General features: G+C 41.4%; 1 protein-coding gene across 5 annotated transcripts in view; it reads left to right on the top strand.

Annotated features, from left to right (window-relative positions):
• Positions 1 to 20494, top strand: part of Rbm5 (RNA binding motif protein 5) — a 31764-nt gene extending 11270 nt beyond the window's left edge. For all 5 annotated transcript variants that reach the window (XM_038321478.1, XM_038321479.1, XM_038321476.1 and 2 more), the window contains exons 7-25: positions 1169 to 1252; positions 2194 to 2254; positions 3905 to 3970; positions 4359 to 4519; positions 6366 to 6463; positions 7688 to 7775; positions 7918 to 7995; positions 8076 to 8148; positions 9738 to 9823; positions 10189 to 10273; positions 10481 to 10572; positions 14679 to 14840; positions 16122 to 16271; positions 16351 to 16422; positions 16992 to 17171; positions 17449 to 17523; positions 18357 to 18454; positions 18534 to 18663; positions 19903 to 20494. In XM_038321478.1, coding sequence (XP_038177406.1) covers positions 1169 to 1252; positions 2194 to 2254; positions 3905 to 3970; positions 4359 to 4519; positions 6366 to 6463; positions 7688 to 7775; positions 7918 to 7995; positions 8076 to 8148; positions 9738 to 9823; positions 10189 to 10273; positions 10481 to 10572; positions 14679 to 14840; positions 16122 to 16271; positions 16351 to 16422; positions 16992 to 17171; positions 17449 to 17523; positions 18357 to 18454; positions 18534 to 18663; positions 19903 to 20028 — 1965 coding nt within the window. In that variant the 3' untranslated portion in view covers positions 20029 to 20494. The remainder of the gene's footprint in view (positions 1 to 1168; positions 1253 to 2193; positions 2255 to 3904; positions 3971 to 4358; positions 4520 to 6365; positions 6464 to 7687; positions 7776 to 7917; positions 7996 to 8075; positions 8149 to 9737; positions 9824 to 10188; positions 10274 to 10480; positions 10573 to 14678; positions 14841 to 16121; positions 16272 to 16350; positions 16423 to 16991; positions 17172 to 17448; positions 17524 to 18356; positions 18455 to 18533; positions 18664 to 19902) is intronic.
• Positions 20495 to 20940: the final 446 nt, after the last annotated feature.

The raw sequence follows: 20940 nt of genomic DNA, 5'->3' as shown, positions 1-20940 counted from the left end.
ACAGAGACAAAATTCATATTATGATTCGTGAGAACCAAATTGCCCAACAGTATTAATTTATAAAGGGGTTACACTCCTTAAAAATCTGAGCTGGGTATGTTGGCATATGCCTTTAATCCCAGAACTCCAGAGGCAGGCAGATCTCTGTAAGTTCCAGGCCAGCCAGAGCAACATATTGAGACCCTGTCTCAAAAAAATAAATAAAATCTGAATGTCCTACTTAAGTCTGTCTGATAGTGTTAGACAACTACTACAACCACCATCCTCCACCCTGAGGAAAAGAACAGAGGTGCTTCTGTTAAATGAAGGCTCTTTGGGGGCAGGTGCTAGGGATGCTCTTGGCTAGATTGGCTCAGAGTTTTGACTGTTCAAAGTAAAGTCCCTTTTACTCACTTGGTTGACTTAAAGGTGATATATACATATTATGAACTTTCCTACCTCCCCCCGAAGAAACTTCATTGGCCTCCTGGTTACTCATCCTGAAAAGAGTACAATGCGTTTTAGAGAAAAAACACACCTGTCACCTAGGACATGACATGATCACATTTGGCAAGAAAACCTCATTTAAGCTGTTTCAGAGTTGGTAGCATTCAGAATAGTCCTTACTAAAAAGTTATGATCAAGTTCCCTTTTAAAATGAGATACTACCCCCCCCTCCTTTTGTCCCTCCAAAAAAATACATCCTGAAGGAAGAATTTGGGGGAAGGGAAAATACAAAGGCATTTACATTACATAAGGATGGGGACTGGGGAAAAGTGACAGCCAAGCCCAAGGAAACCATGCTAAAGGCTAATAAAGGAGACAGTCTCAGAACTGGAAGATGTCTGTCTTCTGCTTTTGAAATAGACTCACTCTCAGGCAGCCTGTCAATGCTAAATGTTAGAACTTCTGTCTCTGCTGGAGACACAGCCTGGTGCATGTCAGCGTTTAGTGTTTGGCAGCTTTCTCAGCACTCCCTGACTCCATTTACCTTTACTCCGCATCCCATTCTCTTACTGCCTATCTGAAGGATTGGATGGGCAGAGTATAGGTGGCGGTGGTTGGTCTTCCCCGTATGTTGTCCATTTAATTCCAGAGCACTGATTTTTCCGAAGTGTGCTCTGCCCTGGGAAAATGGACACACATTCTTCACAATGGGAATAACTAATTACTTCTTTTTTTTTTACAGAAAAAATTGGTGATTCAAGGAAAGCACATTGCAATGCATTATAGCAATCCCAGACCTAAGTTTGAAGATTGGCTTTGTAACAAGGTAAGCATCTGTTCTTCCCAAATAAATACTTAAGTTTGTCTCTTTGTCCATTTGTTTGTTTGATTTCCTAACAAGAAAATTAGCACAATCACCAGCTTGTATCAGAAGTCCATTTTTTGTGCTTTCTGACTTTTCTTTGGTCTTCCTGTGCTGGCATTAAAGGACAGCAATCTTGGAATTCTATGAAGATACAGGATTCTAACCCAGAGTTTCATTTAAGATTTTTTAGATGTGTTTCACTTTGTTGTTTATGAAATTCTGAAATCTCAAGTTTTTTACATGCTCTGTTAATTATGTTAACAAAGATCCTTGAAAGCCTTGGTGTATAACATTGGTCCTGTCGCCAATGCTGAATTTTTTTTTTTTTTTTTTTTTTTTTTTTTTTTTTGGTTTTTTGAGACAGGGTTTCCCTGTAGTTTCTAGAGCCTGTCCTGGAGCTAGCTCTTGTAGACCAGGCTGGCCTCGAACTCAGAGATCCGCCTGCCTCTGCCTCCCGAGTGCTGGGATTAAAGGCGTGCACCACCACCACCCGGCCGCCAATGCTGAATTTTGATAGTACTAAGATAATTCATTGTGTGTGAGGCTGGAATGGAGAAAGGTCATGTCCAGGTTATATTATGTTTATATATATGCCAGTTCATGTAATGCCCTGTTCACATAAAGAAGAACTTTTGTTGGTGGCTGCTGCAAGAAACTTCTCATCTTGGTGACAGCGGATTCCTACCTTAAAATAGAATGTGGGTTTTTTTTTTTTTTTTTTGAAGAATTCAGAGGGTGATAAAATTTTAGGTTATGCCCTTTTGTCTATACATAATAGCAATTTTTGCTTTTATATTTAGTTACTTGAGTTACCTGTGGCCTCACTGTTCTAACCCACATGTTGACTAGGAAGCCTAGCCTAATGTAAGAAATAATTACAGATAAAACTTTTTTTTTTCCAGTGCTGCCTTAACAATTTCAGGAAAAGACTAAAATGCTTCCGATGTGGAGCAGACAAGTTTGGTAAGCGTGGATTCAGCTTTTTGGAAAATGCAATCGAACCTGAATTACTGCCTATGTACCCAAGGAAAAGCATAGATTTTTTTTTTTTTTTAAGGATGTCTCAACTAGGAACTTACATACAGCCTAAATTTTTTTACCTTGGGCTAAGTAGATGCTGCATGGTTGTAAGAGAAGAGAAAATTCTCCAAAATTAAGGATGTCCACCTGGTTTGCATGCTACATCTACTTTTGTTTAGTCTGTAGTGGTGCTGTCCTGCACTGGTTCAGGGTTTGCATTCTGTATTACCTCTGTCAAAATTATGAGGTTCAAGTGTAGCCACAGATCTGTTTGTTTTTTGAGACAGGGTTTCTCTGTGTGGCTTTAGCTGTCTTGGAACTTGCTCTATAGTCCAGGCTGGCCTTTAACTCAAAGAGTTCTGCCTGCCTCTGCCTCTGCCTCCCAAGTGCTGAGATTAAAGGTATGCACTACCACTGGCCAGCTAAGACTTTTTTTTTTTTTAAATATTCATTTATTTATTTATTATGTATACAATATTGTGTCTGTGTGTATGCCCGAAGGCCAGAAGAGGGCACCTCATTACAGATGGTTGTGAGCCACCATGTGGTTGCTGGGAATTGAACTCAGGACCTTTGGAAGAGCAGGCAATGCTCTTAACCGCTGAGCCATCTCTCCAGCCCCCAAGCTAAGACTTTTTTGAAAGAAAAAATGGCATGGTGAACTCACACCTGTGCTGAGTCAAAAGGATAAAAAAATTCAAGGCCAGAATGGGTATCTTAAGTTTTAAGGTGACCAAAATTACATAGTAAGACAATCAAAAATTGTGGCAGGCAGAGACTGGGGAGATGGCTCAGTAGGTAAGGTATTTTCTGTGCAAGCATTAGGACCAGAGTTCAAATCCTTAACATTCACACAACTTAAAAAAAAAAAGGCGGGGCATGGTGGTGTGCTTATAATTACAGTGCTAGAAAGGCATGACAGGGCCATCCCTTGTGCTCTGGCCAGCTTGCAAATGGATTAGCTCAAAGTGAGTGAAAAACTGTCAAAAGACAAGAAGGAATAGAGATACCAACCATGGACTTCTCTCTCTACATGTACTTGCTGGCCTGTGAATAAGATACACCACACAAAGTAAAGAGCACTTTTCCAGATTAGAAACAAAACCAAAGGCTGCCAGATGTGCTTAAAATAAAAACAGCCCTCAGGAGTTGATTGCAGGATGATCTAGAGTTCCAGGTCATCCTCAACTATATAGCAAGTTTGTTGCCAGCTTTGACTATATGAAACTGTCTCATACAAAAGTGCTTTAGAAGTTACAATGTATTTCTTTGTTAAAAAATACATTGTAGCTGGGAACGTTCTCATGCCTGTAATCAAATCGTTACACTTAGGAAGCTGAGATAGGATTGCCAAGAGTTTAAAACATGTCTGGACTATATAGTAAAACCATGTTCCCCCCCCCCCCTTTTTTTTAAATCTAAATATATTGGAAACAAAAAACTGCTTGGGGAAACTGAAAGTATAAATATCTCAGTGGTAGGGCTCTTACCAAGCATGCACACAGGACCTTTGTTTGACTCTCCCAAAAACTAATGAAAGAAAGAAAGTGATGTTTGTTTGTCGATTTTCATTTGGGTCTCCTTTTCTCCTAGACTCTGAACAGGAAGTGCCCCCTGGAACTACAGAGTCTGTTCAGTCAGTGGATTACTACTGTGATAGTAAGTTAAACATAATCCTTTGGTTTTCATGTTAATCGCTGATCTCTCTTAGCAATCTCAATTCCCTTATATGTTTTAAGGGAGCACCCACAGCTATAGTTTGCCCTGTAGAAATTTGCCCAAGTTAAAAAATAAGCCAAAATCCTGTAAAAATATATAGTTTAGTCTGTAAACCTGCTTTTAGAAAGCACTGATGGGCCAGGCGAATTCCAGCACTTGGGAGGCAGAGGTAGGCGGATCTCTGTGAGTTCAAGGCCAGCCTGGTCTACAGAGTGAGTTCCAGGACAAGCGCCAAAGCTACAGAGAAACCTTGTCTTGACAAAAGAAAGAAAAAGAAAGCACTGATGGTGGGAATGCTTGATTGCTATTTTTTCTTGTTTACCAACAGCAATTATTCTCCGGAACATAGCTCCGCACACTGTGGTGGATTCCATTATGACAGCACTGTCTCCCTATGCGTCCTTAGCTGTCAATAACATTCGCCTCATAAAAGATAAACAGACACAACAGAACAGAGGCTTTGCATTTGTGCAGCTGTCTTCTGCAATGGTGAGCTTCTCCAATCATCTTTGGTTTTGTCTTTTTTTTAAATATCTTATTGACTAGTAAGAGGGCACAGGTTGACTGGGTGATGGTGGCACAGCACTCAGGAGACAGGCAGGCAGATCACTGTGCGTTCTTGGCCAGCCTGCTCTACAAGAGAAAGTTCTAGGACAGCCAGGGCTACATAAAAACCCTGTCCTGAAAAAAAGCAACAAAAAAGGACAGAGGTCTAGGCAATAAGTGTAGCCTAAGCTAAGTTGTTTAGTGACACAGTGTGTGCAGAGTCCTGGGTTTAAGCTCTAGCATCAAAATACAAAAAGCGCCAGAAGTGATGATGCACGCCTTGAATGTCAGCACTCAGGAGGCAGCGATACTCTTGAGTTTCAGGCCTTCCAGTGCTATATAGCGAGATTTTGTCTCAAAACAAAACGAGACAAAATCCCACAAAATAAAAAGAACATAACACACCCAAAAAATAACTGAAATAGCTTTTCTGAATGTGCCCACTATTTGTGTAGTGCCATGTAGAACTCCGTCAACACGGGAAGTGATAATGTAGGCTCTAGGTGACATGCTCATTGCATACAGAAGTGGGTTGTAAATGGCAGTATAGTGGCCATAATAAACCATTGCAGCCAATAAAAAGCATTCTTTTGTTCCTAAAGTAACAAAGAAGAGCATCTGTTGAATGCTCAAGAAATGAAATGAATTTATTCCTCAAATTTGAACAGCATTTTGTAGTTAGAACTGTAAAGTACCAGATGTCTTCAAGAAAGACATCACCCTTAGAAATTTATGGTGTTATGGAGCCAGAAATCTCCCATGACTAACACAACCAGTTCTGAGTTTCCTATCAAAGTATAAAAAGATAGTTAGCAAGAAATAGCAGAACTTGGAAAGCTTACTTCTAGAATCATCTGTGAAGCCCATCAGTATAAACAAGTATTGTGTACATCCAAATAAGATGTTACTCTTTCCATTTGGTTTTATGTTTCCCAAATGAAAAATCCCTATATAGACACTGTCTCTTTGTACCTTTGATAGTTCTTTAGCCATACTGATTTCCTTGGTAGTAGGGAGGTAGGCAGTGACAAAGAACTTGAGCAAAGTAGGCAAATTTCACTAGATGATGGGGAGAAGATAATTTCAATCATTTGTCAGCTAGTGTACCACATGCGTGTTTGGGTCCCCTGGAACTCAAGTTATAAATGGCTGTGAGCTGCCATGTGGGTGCCTGGAATGGAACCTAAATCCTTTGGAAGAGGAGCCAGTTCTTTTAGCTGCTGAGACATCTCTTCAACCCCAAAAGTCAAGTAACAGCCTGGTATGGTAGCACATGCTTTTAATCCCCGCACTCTGGAGAAAGAGGCAGGTCATCTCTGTATTCCTGGTCAGCCTGATCTGTAGATTGAATTCTAGGCCATAATTAATAGCCAGACCTGTATCGTGAAACCCTGTCTCAAAGAAAAAACAGCTTTAAGAGGCAATTGTGGCTCAGCTAATTATAATAGTGTATGTGAGGCTTCCAGAACACAGTTTTCAAAGTTGTATAGTTACAGATGTGCTACACTAAATTGAGGACTGAGGTTTTGGACAACTGAACTTGGAGTGTCATTTCAGTCTTTTGTACCTTTAGACTGTGTATGTGTTCCTTTAATAATTCTGTCTTAGAGGTATTTCTTTTCTAAAGTTTTTATGTCCACAAATATAGTAAGAAATTACTGCCTTTTTCTTTGTCTTTGTCTCTGTCTCTCTTTAATGGAAACAAAGCTTTGTTTCTTAGATGGAGTAGGTGGTAGGGAGATATTCTAAATTATATAACAAAATTGTTTTTCTTCACTTTCTCCTTCAGGATGCTTCTCAGCTGCTTCAGATATTACAGAGTCTCCATCCTCCATTGAAAATTGATGGGAAAACTATTGGGGTTGACTTTGCAAAAAGTGCCAGAAAGTGAGTGGTATTATTGTCCTTATTTCAAACTGTTAGCATTTGTATGTCTGTACTGTCAACACTGATTTCCCTGATTGTAGATCAAGAGGGAGAAGATTTTCTTCTCTTAGAGTCTATCCCTGAAGCCCTCTATCACCAGTTAATAACAGTTGCCAGAAATGGTTTCAGCAGATGCATTGAGAACACATTCTATGCAAACTGCAGCAGTGTAATGCAAACCTGTCCAGAAATAATCCTTAGCTTGCAGGATATTAGTATGCTAATATGTTACATTACTGTCTACTGCTATAAGTATCCTTTTTACAAAAAAGTATTTTTACTTTATGTGCATTGGTGGTTTGCCTACATGTATGTCCATATGAGAGTGTCAGATCTTAAAGTTACAGACAGTTGTTAATTGCCACATGGAAGCTAGGAATTCAACACAGATCCTTTGGAAGAGCAGTCGGTGCTTTTAATCACTGAGTCATCATCCCAGCCCAAGTATCCTTTTTTAGAGCCAGGAGATGCCTTAAGAGGTAAAGTAGTTGTCATTTCTCAGACCCCAGTGCTGTGACAAGGAGGTCCTGGTAGCCAAAACAGCTAGGATTTTTTTTTTTTTTTTTTTTTTTTGAGAAATTCTGTCTCAAAAAATAAGGTAGAGCGCCAGGCAGTGATGGTGCATGCCTTTAATCCCAACACTTGGGAGGCAGAGGTAGGCAGATCTCTGTGACTTTGAGGCCAGCCTGGGCTACAGAGTGAGTTCCAGGATAGGCTCCAAAGGTACAGAGAAACCTTGTCTCGAAAAAATAATAAGAGATAGATAGGTAGGTAGAGAGAGGTGGGGGGAGGGGGGGAGGGAGGGAGGGACGGACGGACAGATAGAAATAAGGAAAGAAGGATGGAAGGAAGGAGGAAATGAGAAAATAACACCAGATGTCAGCCTCTGATCTCCATATGCAATGAGCACACCCTTCACACACATATTAACATGTACAGTACACACAAGACACCAAAAAGAAAAATTTTCATTTCTAGTATCATGAGTCATCCAGGAGATAATTGGATCAGTTATAGAGAAGACAATGACTCCTCTCCTTCAGAAATTCTACCTTGCTAGCATTTGAGACACATATCCCCTCCCCCAACCCCACAGGCAGAAATTAGCTGGTGTTCCCTTGAACTGTTGGAAGCATAAACTGGACATAGAAAGAGAATCACATGATGATATCTTTGCAATTTCAGAGATCTGGTCCTTCCAGATGGGAACCGTGTCAGTGCTTTCTCTGTAGCCAGTACAGCCATTGCTGCCGCTCAGTGGTCATCCACGCAGGTAAGAGTGACTTAAGATGACTTTTCTTGGGGTACTCAGAATAGACGGTTGCAGGAATGTTTTTAGGGATTACGTTCTGATATCTTTATTTGTTGTTCTACTAAATTTATCTTTGTTTTTTTTTTCTTTTGGTATTTTATAGTCTCAAAGTGGTGAAGGAGGCAGTGTTGACTACAGTTATATGCAGCCAGGCCAGGATGGCTATGCACAGTACACTCAGGTAAGTGAACTTGGCTAGCATTCAACTCCTGTTCTACAGACTGTCTAAAACAGCAGGTCTAACCGGTGGATTTCCCTTAGTACTCACAGGATTACCAACAGTTTTATCAGCAACAACCTGGAGGGCTGGAATCTGAGGCATCGTCTACATCAGGTAATAAGCTCCATCGCTGTTTTGCTTCTGTTGAAGTAACTATGGTTGAGGAAATATTAACTAGACCTGAAGCTACAAGTCAGTTCCTTGCAAGACTTGAGACGGCACATTGGGAACTGTCCTCATTTGCCAGAAGGGCTGGTAAAAGTTACTGTGAATACTGAGACTCAATATATATAAGTTCCTAGAGACCATGCTATGATTAGCTTTATTCTTGAAATTTAACTGAGTGTTCAAAACTCCATGTTGAATTTTGAGTGACCAAAGAAGTTTAGGTGTATGACCCTATAGCAGCACTCAGACACCCACCAGAAGAGCCATAATAAGATGACTTTGGGCTGGGTGCTGATGGCATATCTCTGGAAACAGAGGCAGGCAGTTCTCTCATGAGTTCGAGGCCAGCCTTGTCTGTATAGCAAGTGCAGAGCCTACATAGTGAAACTCTGAGGGTGGGAGCCAGGGCTTTGGGGCTGGTTTAGTTTGTAAAGTGCTTGTGTGGCATACATGAAGCCTGGATTAAGTCCCCAGCAGTGCATAAACCAGGAGTAGTTGCACATTCCTTTCGTCTTAGTGAAAAGAAGGTGGAGATGGGAAGATCAGAAGGTTAAGGTTATCCTTAGCTGCATAGCAAGTTCCAGGTTAGCCTGAGCTCCATGATACTCTGTCTTAGAAAACAGTCCTTGAGGCCAGGTAGTGGTGGTACACCCAGGACTCAGGAGGCAGAGGCAGGCAGATCTCTGAGTTTAAGGCCAGGACGGGCTCCAAAGCTACACAGAAAGAAACCTTGTCTTAAAACTCAAAAAACAAAAAAAAGAAGGAAAGGAAAAAAATTATTTGATTTAGCTTTTATTCCAGGACTATAAAAGTCTTTATTTTTTCTTTTAATCAAGGAAGACATTTTTAAAAAATACTTTTATGGTTTATTTAACTTTATTTTATGTGCATTAGTGTGAAGGTGTCAGATCCCCTGCAACTGGATCTTCACACAGTTGTGAGTTGCCACGTGGGTACTGGGAATTGAGCCCGGGTCCTCTGGAAGAGCAGTCAGTGCTTTTAACCACTGAGCCATCTCTCCAACCCCTGACTATAAAAGTCTAATAAGAGTCAGATCTTTTCTCAGCACAGAGCAGATACATATCTTTGCTTCTCTTCCTTTCTTAGCCATAATATAGAATGTAAAACTTTGTATATCTTACTCTAGTAGAATTTTAAGCAGCTGCCCAAAAAGGGTTCTTTGTAGGGATTAGGTTAAGAACTCTGACATACAGAGCCAGACATGGGGGTATATGCCTGTAGCACCAGCACTAGAGAGGCAGTGGCAGGAGGATAACTACAAAGTTGAAGGCATCCTACTCTACATAACACGACCTCCTCAGAAAATAAACAAAACACACACCAAATTGACATGGGCCGATGTGGCATTTGTAATTCTAGGCAGAGGGTTCATGAGTTTAATTCACCATTCAACTACATAGCAAAATCCTGCCTCCAAAAAAGAAAGGAGCAGCTTACAAAGTGAGGGCCGAAATGAATGTTGCCCTGGAGTTAAACTGTCCTTTAGCTCTCCCTAATCCTTTGTTTATCATCAGGCACAGCAGTGACTACCACCTCGTCGGCTGTAGTGTCCCAGAGTCCCCAACTATATAATCAGACCTCCAATCCACCTGGCTCTCCGGTAATCTTTGCTCTTAAATACAGAATTGCTGGTTTTGTTGCTATGTAAACATTGCCCTTTCCTGGTATGTGAACCAGGATTGACTAATTACATACATTTCACCTAATTATTAGGTTTTTAAAAGTTGTTATATTTATATGCATGTATTTTAAATATAAAGACCCAAGCGGGGCATATTTATACTTTGTATATTCTTCAGCTTGACCTTTAGAAAGTCGTCAGCATGTCTCTTGCTATAGAACTGCCCTAGTTCCTTGCTGCAGTCTGTCTGTCAGGGGAGTCCTTCCTCCTGGATGATTGCAGTGACTTAGTTCTCTTAAAAGGCTTTACAGTTGAAATTATATTGAAGCTAATGTTCTTTCCAGACTGAGGAAGCACAGCCTAGCACTAGCACAAGTACACAGGCCCCAGCTGCTTCCCCTACTGGTGTAGTTCCTGGTACCAAATATGGTAAGCCAAACCTCATGGGACTATTAACAGTTGGAAGGTCCTAATTGTTGCCTTTGTTGTTAATAAAGTTCCTTTCCCTTTGAAATGGGTATCAGAGGGACATTGGGAATGTGAAGAAAGAATGTTGAGGTCTGCTGTAGCTCACTGGCTTAGAGATTGGCATACAGTTTTTTACCTTGAATGACTGCCTGGGATTTGTTTTTGCAGCGGTGCCTGACACGTCTACTTATCAATATGATGAATCTTCAGGATATTATTATGATCCTACAACAGGGCTCTATTATGACCCTAACTCACAAGTAAGTACTATTTCCCTCTTCACTATCACTAGAAAAAACTTGGTCTCAATACCTTTATGGGATCGAGATGAAACATTTTCTATAGAAGAGTATATGACCCAGATAGTTACAGGGTTTTGTTTCTTTCAAAGTTATGAGCTATCAGGACTTTAAATATGAATCAATTTCTTTTTGTTCTTTTGTTTTGGTTTTTGTTTTATTTTTTTTTTTTTTTTTTGAGGCAGGGTTTCTCTGTCCTGGAACTCACTTTGTAGCCCAGACATCACCTGCCTTTTCTTCCCGAGTGCTGGGATTAAAGGCATGCATCACTACTGCCTGGATAATCATTAATTTCTTTCTTTTTTAATTATTTTTATTTTATGTGCATTGGTGTTTTGCCTTCATGTATGTCTGTGTAAGGGTGTTGGGTCCTCTGGAAATGGAATTATAGGGAGTTGTAAGCTGCCATGTAGGTGCTGGGAATTGAAGAGTAGTCAGTGCTCTTAACTAATGAGCCATCTCTCCGGCCCTTCATTAATTTCTTTATGACCACCAGTACATACTTTTAATTTCAGGATTTTGGGATTTAAGGTTAAAAAATGTTGAGAGACCCAGTGAGCTACCTCATAGGATAAAAGTGCTGCTCTGCAAGCCTGACAGCCTGAGCTGGTGTTCTCTGACTGGCACACACGTGCCTCCATTCGCGTGTTACATACGTACATATTGTTGACAGTCCTAATAAAAATGTTTTGAGATGGGCTAGAGAACAGGCTCAGTAGGAAACATTACTTGTTACTCTTGCATAAGACCTGGATTCAAGTTTTAACACTCAGGAGGCTAGAGGCAGCTGAATCTCTGTTAGTTTAAGGCCAGCCAGGGCTACACAGTGAAACCCTGTCTCTAAAAACAAAAACAAACTACAGAATCAACATGTCAGCTCACAACTACTGATCATTCTAGATCCAGGAGATGTGGTGCCCTCTTGTGGCCTTTATTAGTAACAGGCACAAACATGGAGTACATATATAAATGCATTCAGGCAAAACTCTCATATATGTTTTTGTTTGTTTGTTTGTTTTCTCTGTAGCTTTAGCGCCTATCCTGGAACTAGCTCTTTTAGACCAGGCTGGCCTCTGCCTCCCAAGTGCTGGGATTAAAGGCGTGCGCCACCACTGCCTGGCTATAAATTTTTTTTTTAAAGTTTTGAGATATAATACGTATATATACATAAAAGTATATGTTGGGAATGAGCAGCCCTTTTAATTTTTTGAGATTTATGTGTATTGTGTCTACTTGTATATCTGTTTCCCACGTGTGCAGTGTTCATGGAGGCTACAGTAGGGCATTGGAACCCCTAGAACTGGAGTTATAGATGGCTGTTTTAACTGCCATATGGGTGCTGAGAATTGAACCTAGGACTCCTCAAAGAGTGGTCATTGCTCTTTGAGCCATTTCCCCAGCCGCCAGTATGCAACTCTTTAATGTTTAAATGCATATGTATCTGTATACATGTCACTCAGGTCATTCCCCCATCAGCATCCACTATTATGATTCTATTTTTAGAGATAATTTTGTCAAAATAAGATTTTGAAAGCCAAGTAGTGGTGGAGCAGTACTTGAATCCCAGCTCTTGAGAGGCAGAGGCAGGTAAATCTCTGAGTTTAAGGACAGACTGGTCTACAGAGTGAATTTCAGGACAGCCGGGGCTACACAGAGAAGCCCTGTCTCAACAAAACAAAACAAAACAATTTTGTGCCCGGGGCACAGCATGTTGGTGCATGCCTTTAATCCCAACAGTTGGGGACACAGAGTAAGTCTCTGAGTTTGACCCTGATTCTGATCTACATAGTAAGTTTCAGGTCAGCTGGGGGCTACAAAGTGAGAAAAAAGAATCGGAAAGCTAGAGCTCGGTGCTTGGTAATCTTCCAGAGACACTGGTTTGTTTCCCACCCAGCACATACCTGCAACTTCAGGTCTATCCAAGGAATCCAGAGCCTTTGTCAGACTCTAGGGACACTTGCATTCACTCACACTTATACATATACAGACACATACACCTCCACATGGCAGCTCACAACTGTCTGTAACTCCAGTTCTAGGGGACCTGATACCCTCACACACACACACACACACACACACACACACACACACACACACGCAGACAAAATACTAATGCTCATTTTTTTAAAAAAATCTTTTTTTTTTTTTTTAAAAAAAACCTAACTAAAAGTTTTAAAGTCTTGTTTTCTGAGGGAGTTTTTCCCTCTCAAATGAAATAAAGTTCAACATTTTAATCAGAATATATAATTTGGTGGATTTTAATGTAGTCAAATTTTCATCGTGCAACTGTCACCTGTAACTAATGTACAGAATATTTTACCATCTTAAATCACTCCGCTCCTCTGCACACCTGCGCCCCTGAGGCTCAGGTCCCAACCCTAGTTCCCCACCAAACCATGAATAGATATTTTTGTGTCTGGGTTTACCTGTTATAGATGTTTCTTAAAGATGGACACAGATACTGTGTGGTCTTTTGTGTTTAGTTTCCTCCCTTAGCATGCCTGTGTATCCTTAAGATAGCAGAACGTCCCAGGAATGTTTTATTTTTGCTAGTGTGTATAACTTTTAAGGAGGGGAAGCAACTTTGACACCATAAATATTTATTTCTGGGAACTGTATATATAGAATAGCAAAACAAGTACAGTTAGCAGGAAGTTGACGATGAGTGCCTGTGGTTTCTGAGAGCCAAGTGTGAAGAGCATTGTGCTACTTGTCTATGTACCTAGCTTCTTCATAGTTCTTTTACTTCCCTCATTTGTTCAGTCTGATCATTTTATGGCAGTTCTCCTTAGTTCAGCCATAGATGTGACAGTCTGACAGTACCTTTCCCTACAAGAGACATCACAGAGGAGCCAGCGAGTAGGGAAAGACCCTTGCTGCCAGACCTGAAGACCTAGGACCCACATGGTAGAAGAAGAAAACTGACTCCTGCAAATTGTCTCTGTCACTTGATGTGAGCACCCAGACACCCATACACACATGCACACTAAATTTATTTATTATAACATGTAATATTATAACACATGTTCAACAGAGACTGGCAGATCTCTGTGATTTCAAAAGGGTAGCCTGATCTACATAGTGAGTTCCAAGACAGCCAGGACTACATAGGGTGACCCTGTCTCAAAACCAGACAAAAACAAACTAGGTATGGCACATGCCTGTTACCCCAAGTTTCTGAGGTGGAAGCAAGAAGATGAGGAGGTCAAGGTATCCTCTTCTACACATCAAGTATGAGCCCAGCTACATGAGGTCCTATTTTATTTTAAATTTTAGAGTTTTGTTTTATCATGGATTGTTTGAGTTCATGTATGTCATTTGTGTGCCTAGTCGTCACGCTGGAAGAGGCTAGACAAGGGGGTTGGATTCCTTGGAACTGGAGTGCAGGGAATCAAACCCAGATTCTCTAGAATAGCAGCCTGTGTTCCTAACCACTGAGCCATTTCTCTACCTCCAAGATCCTGTATTTTAAAAGTAAAAACCCTCTTAAATTCTTGTGATGAAATCATATTCTGCTTTTCCTAGAATTTTCATACGCATTCCAAGGTGTACTATTAGTCCTTTCTGAACAGGAAATGCATGTCATTGGTCCTTGGTATATTTTATGTTGTTTTTGTTTATTTGTTGGGGTTTTTTGTTTGTTTGTTTTGTTTGCTTATATGTTTGAAATAAGAGTCTGCCCTAGGGATTACCTTTGTAGTCAAGAATGAAATCCTGATCCTGCCTACTTCCCAAATACTGGGATTACAAACAGGTGCCTGGACCAGATTTATTTGGGTTTTTGTATTTTTGGGGTTTTGTTTTTTTTTTTTTTTTTAGATAGCTTCTCAGCTATGTAGCCTGAACTGACCTTGCATTTGCAATCCTCCTGCCTCACCCTCCTGTGTGCTAGGATTACAGACATACATTACTACTGACAATAATATCAATTTTTATCATAGCAAAATTTGAGGTATAGCCAGTGGTAGAACAGTTATCTAACATATTTAAGGCCTTAGGTTCAATCCCTAGCATCACAAAAATTTAGTCAGCAAATCTATATTCATTTACTTTCTTTTCTCTTGTAGTACTACTATAATTCTTTAACACAGCAATACTTGTATTGGGATGGAGAGAAGGAGACCTATGTGCCAGCTGCAGAGTCTAGCACTAACCAGCAGACAGGCCTGCCTTCTACAAAAGAGGGAAAGGAGAAGAAAGAAAAACCCAAAAGCAAAACAGCTCAACAGGTATGACCTATACAAGGAAACCATAATTCTTTCCTTAGAGGGTTGCATTGACTTAATTCTTCATTTTTGGTCCTGATAGTACAAGCCTGGAATCCCAGCAGTCTGAGAAGCTAAGGCAGAAGGCTCACAAGTTTAGGGCCAGTTGGGCACCATCTCTTCTCCCCACAGCCCCCAGTATGGGTACTGTTTCAAAGTTAAAATAAAAGGAGTTGATAATACAACTCAGTGGTAGAGTACTTTCCTAGCATGTATTTTTGTGGCATTCAATCCACAAAAATCAAAAATTGGTTGGGCAGGAGATGTAGCCCAAGGTAGAATGCTTGTCTAGCATTTCAAGTACTGGGCTTGATATCCTGAAGAACAAGAAGAAAAATTTGCAAGGCCATAATTAGTGAAGGATACATGATCCTGTCTTGATAATAATAAAACAGGAGCCAAGGAGATGGCTCTGTCCATAACGTGCTTTGTGCATAAGCTTGAGGACCTGAATACAATCCTCACGACGTATATATAAAAAGCCAGGCACAAGCCGGGCAATGGTGGCGCACGCCTTTAATCCCAGCACTCGGGAGGCAGAGGCAGGCGGATCTCTGTGAGTTCGAGACCAGCCTGGTCTACAAGAGCTAGTTCCAGGACAGGCTCCAAAGCCACAGAGAAACCCTGTCTCGAAAAACCAAAAAAAAAAAAAAAAAGCCAGGCACAAAGAGATTGTTCATCTGAGCATACTGCTCTTGTAGACTTTGATTCCCAGCAGTCATGTTGGGCATTTTACTGCTGTCTCTAACTCTGTCTCCAGGAAATCTGACACCCTCTCCTGGTCTGTGGGCACTGCAGTCATATGCATAGACCCACACATACGAAATAAAATTTTAAAAGCTTTACTTTTTTTTTTTCTTTTGGTTTTTTGAGACAGGGTTTCTCTGTGTAGTCTTGGCTGTCCGGGAACTCACTCTGTAGACCAGGCTGGTCTCAAACTCCTAGAGATCCACCGGCCTCTGCCTCCCAAGTAATTAAAGGCATGTGCCACCATCACCTGACGGGATGCACATTTTTAGCCTCCACCACCCCAAATTACATTTATTTGTGTTTGTGTGCTTGCTTGTATGTGGAGGTCAGAGACAATGTGAAGGAATCAATTCTCTCCTACTCCAAGGAGTCAGTGCATCAAACTCAGGTTACCACTGAGTCAACCTGTGAGCCCAGTAACGTATTATTGTTGATTTGTTTATTAAGTTACAGAGAAGTAAGTGCCTTTTGATGGTGTCTGTTGTTTAATGCTAGATTGCCAAAGACATGGAACGCTGGGCTAAGAGTCTAAATAAGCAGAAAGAAAATTTTAAAAACAGTTTTCAACCTGTCAATTCATTGAGAGAAGAAGAACGGAGAGAATCTGCAGCAGCAGATGCTGGCTTTGCTCTCTTTGAGAAGAAGGTAATGGTAACAGGAATGGAATACTTCATAATGGGCACCTTTGTAACATTTGAGGCTTATGACTTGTTCTGTTTTCCAGGGTGCCTTAGCTGAAAGACAGCAACTCATCCCCGAAATGGTACGAAATGGAGATGAAGAAAATCCCCTTAAAGTAAGAAAGTACCACCTGTGTTTTAACTAAGTGTATGGATTATGTCTCAGTTTCAGTCTCTGCTACATCTTTCCTAATGCAATTCCTTCTTAAAATGGGATGCTTTTCTCTGTCAGTGGGTATCTGGAGCAGCTTTGGCTTATAGAATCCATATTGAGGGCTTTGTGTTCTGTGCCTGAGATCAGGTGAGATGGACCGATGAATGAAGCCTGAATCCCTAAGCTAAGTAAATTGGCTTTTGTAGCATTTGTTAATAGAATTTTTAATGGTCTGGAAAGAAAATTAGGACAAAGCAGAAACTTACTTTCCTTGATAGATGCTGGTTTAGCTGGTCCATTACTCTGCTCTCTTGTTGTATTTAGATTTTTTATGCTTGATCAGTGGTTTAAAAACAGTCATCCAAGAACCCATTTCTTAGGCTCCAAAAGGGCTGGTACTAGAAGGCTGTTCCACACAGTTAAGATGTGCTTCACTACTAAAGGACAACACAGAGTAATGGAGATTCACTCAAATTTTGGCACTGTTTTATCTATGTAATTTCCAGTGACCCATTATCTTTTTGTCCCCAGAGAGGTCTGGTTGCTGCTTACAGTGGCGATAGTGACAATGAAGAAGAGCTGGTAGAGAGACTTGAGAGTGAGGAGGAGAAGCTCGCCGACTGGAAGAAGATGGCCTGCCTGCTCTGCCGGCGTCAGTTCCCAAACAAAGATGCCCTAGTCAGGCACCAGCAGCTCTCTGACCTACACAAGGTGGCCTTGCTTCTCAAAGCTTACGGGGGGGGGGGGGGGGGGGGGGGGGATGGTGGGAGTGTGACCCGGGTGAAGGGTCAGTACCTTCTGCTGCGTGGATATCTGGAGTTGTAGAGCATAGAGAAGCACTGTGTCTTCACATGCCCTAGCTTTGGTTTGGGTGCTATGGTGTATTGATATTTGGCTAGAATACAAAACCAAGTACTAATGTCATGCATGACATTTCATATTAAAATGGTCTGAATTCTAAGTATGTCTGTTAACTCTTTTGTAATAGCAAAATATGGACATCTACCGAAGATCCAGGCTGAGCGAACAGGAATTGGAAGCCTTGGAGCTGAGGGAGAGGGAGGTAAATGAATGGATAGTGCACCACTAGGATGAAAATCCTGACATATTCTTGTCTGTAGTACTTTCTGGTTTGTTGTTTGTTTAGATAGCATCTTGCTATGTTGACAGGCTGGCCCTGACCTTGGGCTCAGTCAGTTCTCTTACCTCAGTCTTCCAAATAGCTGAACGATAGACATACAGCATGACAAGAGTATTTTGCTTTTATTTGTAGCAGTTTGTTCCAGGTTCCTAAGACATAATGGAAAGGTTTGGCAAAAACTCTTTGCCATTGCCATGTGAGGCAGTGATGGCACACGCCTTTAATACCAGCACTCAGGAGGTAGAGGCAGGTGGATCTCTGTTGAGTTTGAGGCCAGCCTGGTCTACAGAGTGAATTTCAGGACAGCCATGACTACACAGAGAAACCCTGTCTCAAAACCCAACCCAACCCACCTCACCTCCCCCCAAAAAAAAAATGGTTTCAAAGTTTCTTACTTTGGATAATTCTGAGGTGTCTGTGCTCAAGGCTTTTCCTTTTCCCACTGATTATAGTGCCAGTTGTCCAGGATCTACTGGATGGGTCTCAGGGAACCTCTTTAATACTTACCTGTTTCTGAAAGTAGACCTGTCCAAATGTTAACTGGAGATAGGCAATTCTTTCTTCATCTTTAGGACAGTAAACAAGCAAAGTGACCGAGAGTAGTAAAGAAAACAAAGGAATTTGGTATGTAAGACTATATACGCTCCAAATTAAAGGATGCTTTAGGTTAACACCTGCGTGTATATGACTGTTGAAGAAAAAAAAAGGCTGAAGTAAGAATACTCCTCCCTTGCTTTTTCTTGTTTTCTATGTAGATGAAATACCGAGATCGAGCTGCAGAAAGACGTGAGAAGTACGGAATTCCAGAACCTCCAGAGCCCAAACGCAAGAAGCAGTTTGATGCTGGCACTGTGTATGTGATGAGCACCATTTTCCAGTTCATTAGCTGGGGCTCTGGCTGTTTTAAATAACTGTGTGTTTGCCACTGGCAGGAATTACGAGCAGCCCACCAAAGATGGCATTGACCACAGTAACATTGGCAACAAGATGCTGCAAGCCATGGGCTGGCGGGAAGGCTCAGGCTTAGGAAGAAAGTGTCAAGGCATCACAGCTCCCATTGAGGTACGTATAGACTCTGACATTTCTGGGTACTGGGTTTGCATGCCTGCTGAATGTTAAACAAAAGCACACCTTCCCCGAAAGCCCTTCCTTCCTCCTCATTGTTGTGTTTTTGAGAGGAAGTCATTGTTGCTTTGTTTTTGGTTTTGAAGCTAGGGGGCCCCTATAGCCATGATTTTTCTGAAGTTCACTATGTAGACCAGGCTAGGATCAGAGTTTACCTGCCTCTGCCTGGAAAGTGCTGAAACTAAAGGCATGCACCATAAGGCCTGGTGCCCTTGTTGTTTAAAAAAATTAAAATTTGAAAAAGAAAAATTGGAGAGGTAGTTGATAGCAGTTGAGAGTGTTGGCTGCTCTTGCAGAGGACCCAGGTTCAGTGCCTAGCACTCACTTGGGCGTCTACAATCCCAGTTCTGGCTTTTTGATTTGTTCTTCTGGCCTCCACAGGCACTGCACATACATAGTGCACAGACATACATACAATCAGAATATTCGTACACATAAAATAAAAATGAGTGATTAAAATATATGTTAGGACCAATAGAATGGTCAGTAGGTAACTTAGCATGGAAGCCTAGCAACTTGAGTTAAGTCCCCAGAACTTACCTAAAACTGGAAGGAGACGGGGCTGGAGAGATGGCTCAGAGATTAAGAGCATTGCCTGCTCTTCCAAAGGTCCTGAGTTCAATTCCCAGCAACCACATGGTGGCTCACAACCATCTGTAATGGGGTCTGGTGCCCTCTTCTGGCCTGCAGGCATACACACAGGCAGAATATTGTATACATTAAAAAAAAAGAAAGAAAGAAAAGAAAGAAATCACTAATTTGTCAAAGCCCAGGGTGAGACAGTTCTGGGTTCAGAGACTCAGACCCATTGATGATGATAGGAATCAACCAGCAGCTGCCCTGCACTGCCCTGGTATTACAGCTGTTGTCACCTTTTCCTTTTTTTTAATTTACGCAAGCATGTTACCCTTTTGCACATCAGCTTTGTCTATCCTCTTGTAATTTGTGCCTGTAACTACCTTTCCCAGGCCTCAGTAAAATGCTTTAGGGGCCTTACTAAATGGGCGTTGGAGGGTATGGGTAGGTTCATCTTCCTCAGCCGCTTTTATTGCCCCAGTCCTTAAAACGATCCAGGTCCATTGTCAGCAACCTTGTCTTGGTTCTGCTCAGTAGTGTGGGCAAGGTGAGAGGTGGGTGTATACCTACAAGCTACTAACAATCTTTTTGTTTCCCCAGGCTCAAGTCCGGCTAAAAGGAGCTGGCTTAGGAGCCAAAGGCAGTGCATATGGGTTGTCAGGTGCCGATTCCTACAAAGATGCTGTTCGGAAAGCCATGTTTGCCCGGTTCACTGAGATGGAGTAAGACGGGGAAGCAATGATGAGCACAGGGAGCAAGCCATCTTCTCAATTTGCTCTTATTTTCCGTCTCTAAGAGCATGCCTTGTGCTGTTAATAGTTTTAGGATGAACCACTTCATTCTGCAGGGTTCTCCCACCTTGAAGGAGCTCCCTTATGTGGGTTATCTGGTAAACAGCCTTCCTTCCCACCTGAGGCTTTGTGAACAGAGGGGACAATGGGCTTTTTATACTTCAGTGTACATAGTGTAAATGTAATGTGTTTTACATGTTGTAGCCTGTGTTGTGTCCCTCCTTTCTGGGGGCTTGAGAAGCTCTGAGTGGTTATCAACACCAAAGCCACCACCGTCATTTGTTGTTGTTATGTCTTGGCAATAGCCTTGTGTATATTTGTATATTATACATTTGTACAGAATTTTGGAAGATTTTCAGTCTAGCTGGCTCCTTTACAAAAGAAATACCTTCAAAAATGGGTTTCCTGTGTCTTTATTCTTAAGAGAATTGGGTGGTAAAGGCTGTCTGAGCCGGTCACACCTGGTGGTTTTCTTTGTGTTTGTTTGTTTTTTCAGTTATTATGTATACAGTATTCTGTCTGCAGGCCAGAAGAGGGCACCAGACCCCATTACAGATGGTTGTGAGCCACCATGTGGTTGCTGGGAATTGAACTCAGGACCTTTGGAAGAGCGGGCAATGCTCTTAACCACTGAGCCATCTCTCCAGCTTCATGATTGGGTTTTTTTTTTTTGTTTTGTTTTGTTTTTTTTTTTTTTTTGTTTTTTTGTTTTTTTTTTTTATAACTTAGGCTAGGCTTAAAGATTCAATATATAATAGCCCAGGCTGATCTGATACTTGGCAGTAGTCTTTTGTCTGCCTCTCCTTCCAGTTCCTAAACATGGGTATGGGTGCTTCTGTTCTCAGTT

This window comes from Arvicola amphibius, chromosome 3, assembly GCF_903992535.2.
Source record: "Arvicola amphibius chromosome 3, mArvAmp1.2, whole genome shotgun sequence".
Lineage (NCBI taxonomy): Eukaryota > Metazoa > Chordata > Mammalia > Rodentia > Cricetidae > Arvicola > Arvicola amphibius.
Note: the sequence above shows the minus strand (reverse complement) of the source record. Positions and strands in the feature narration are given on the sequence as shown.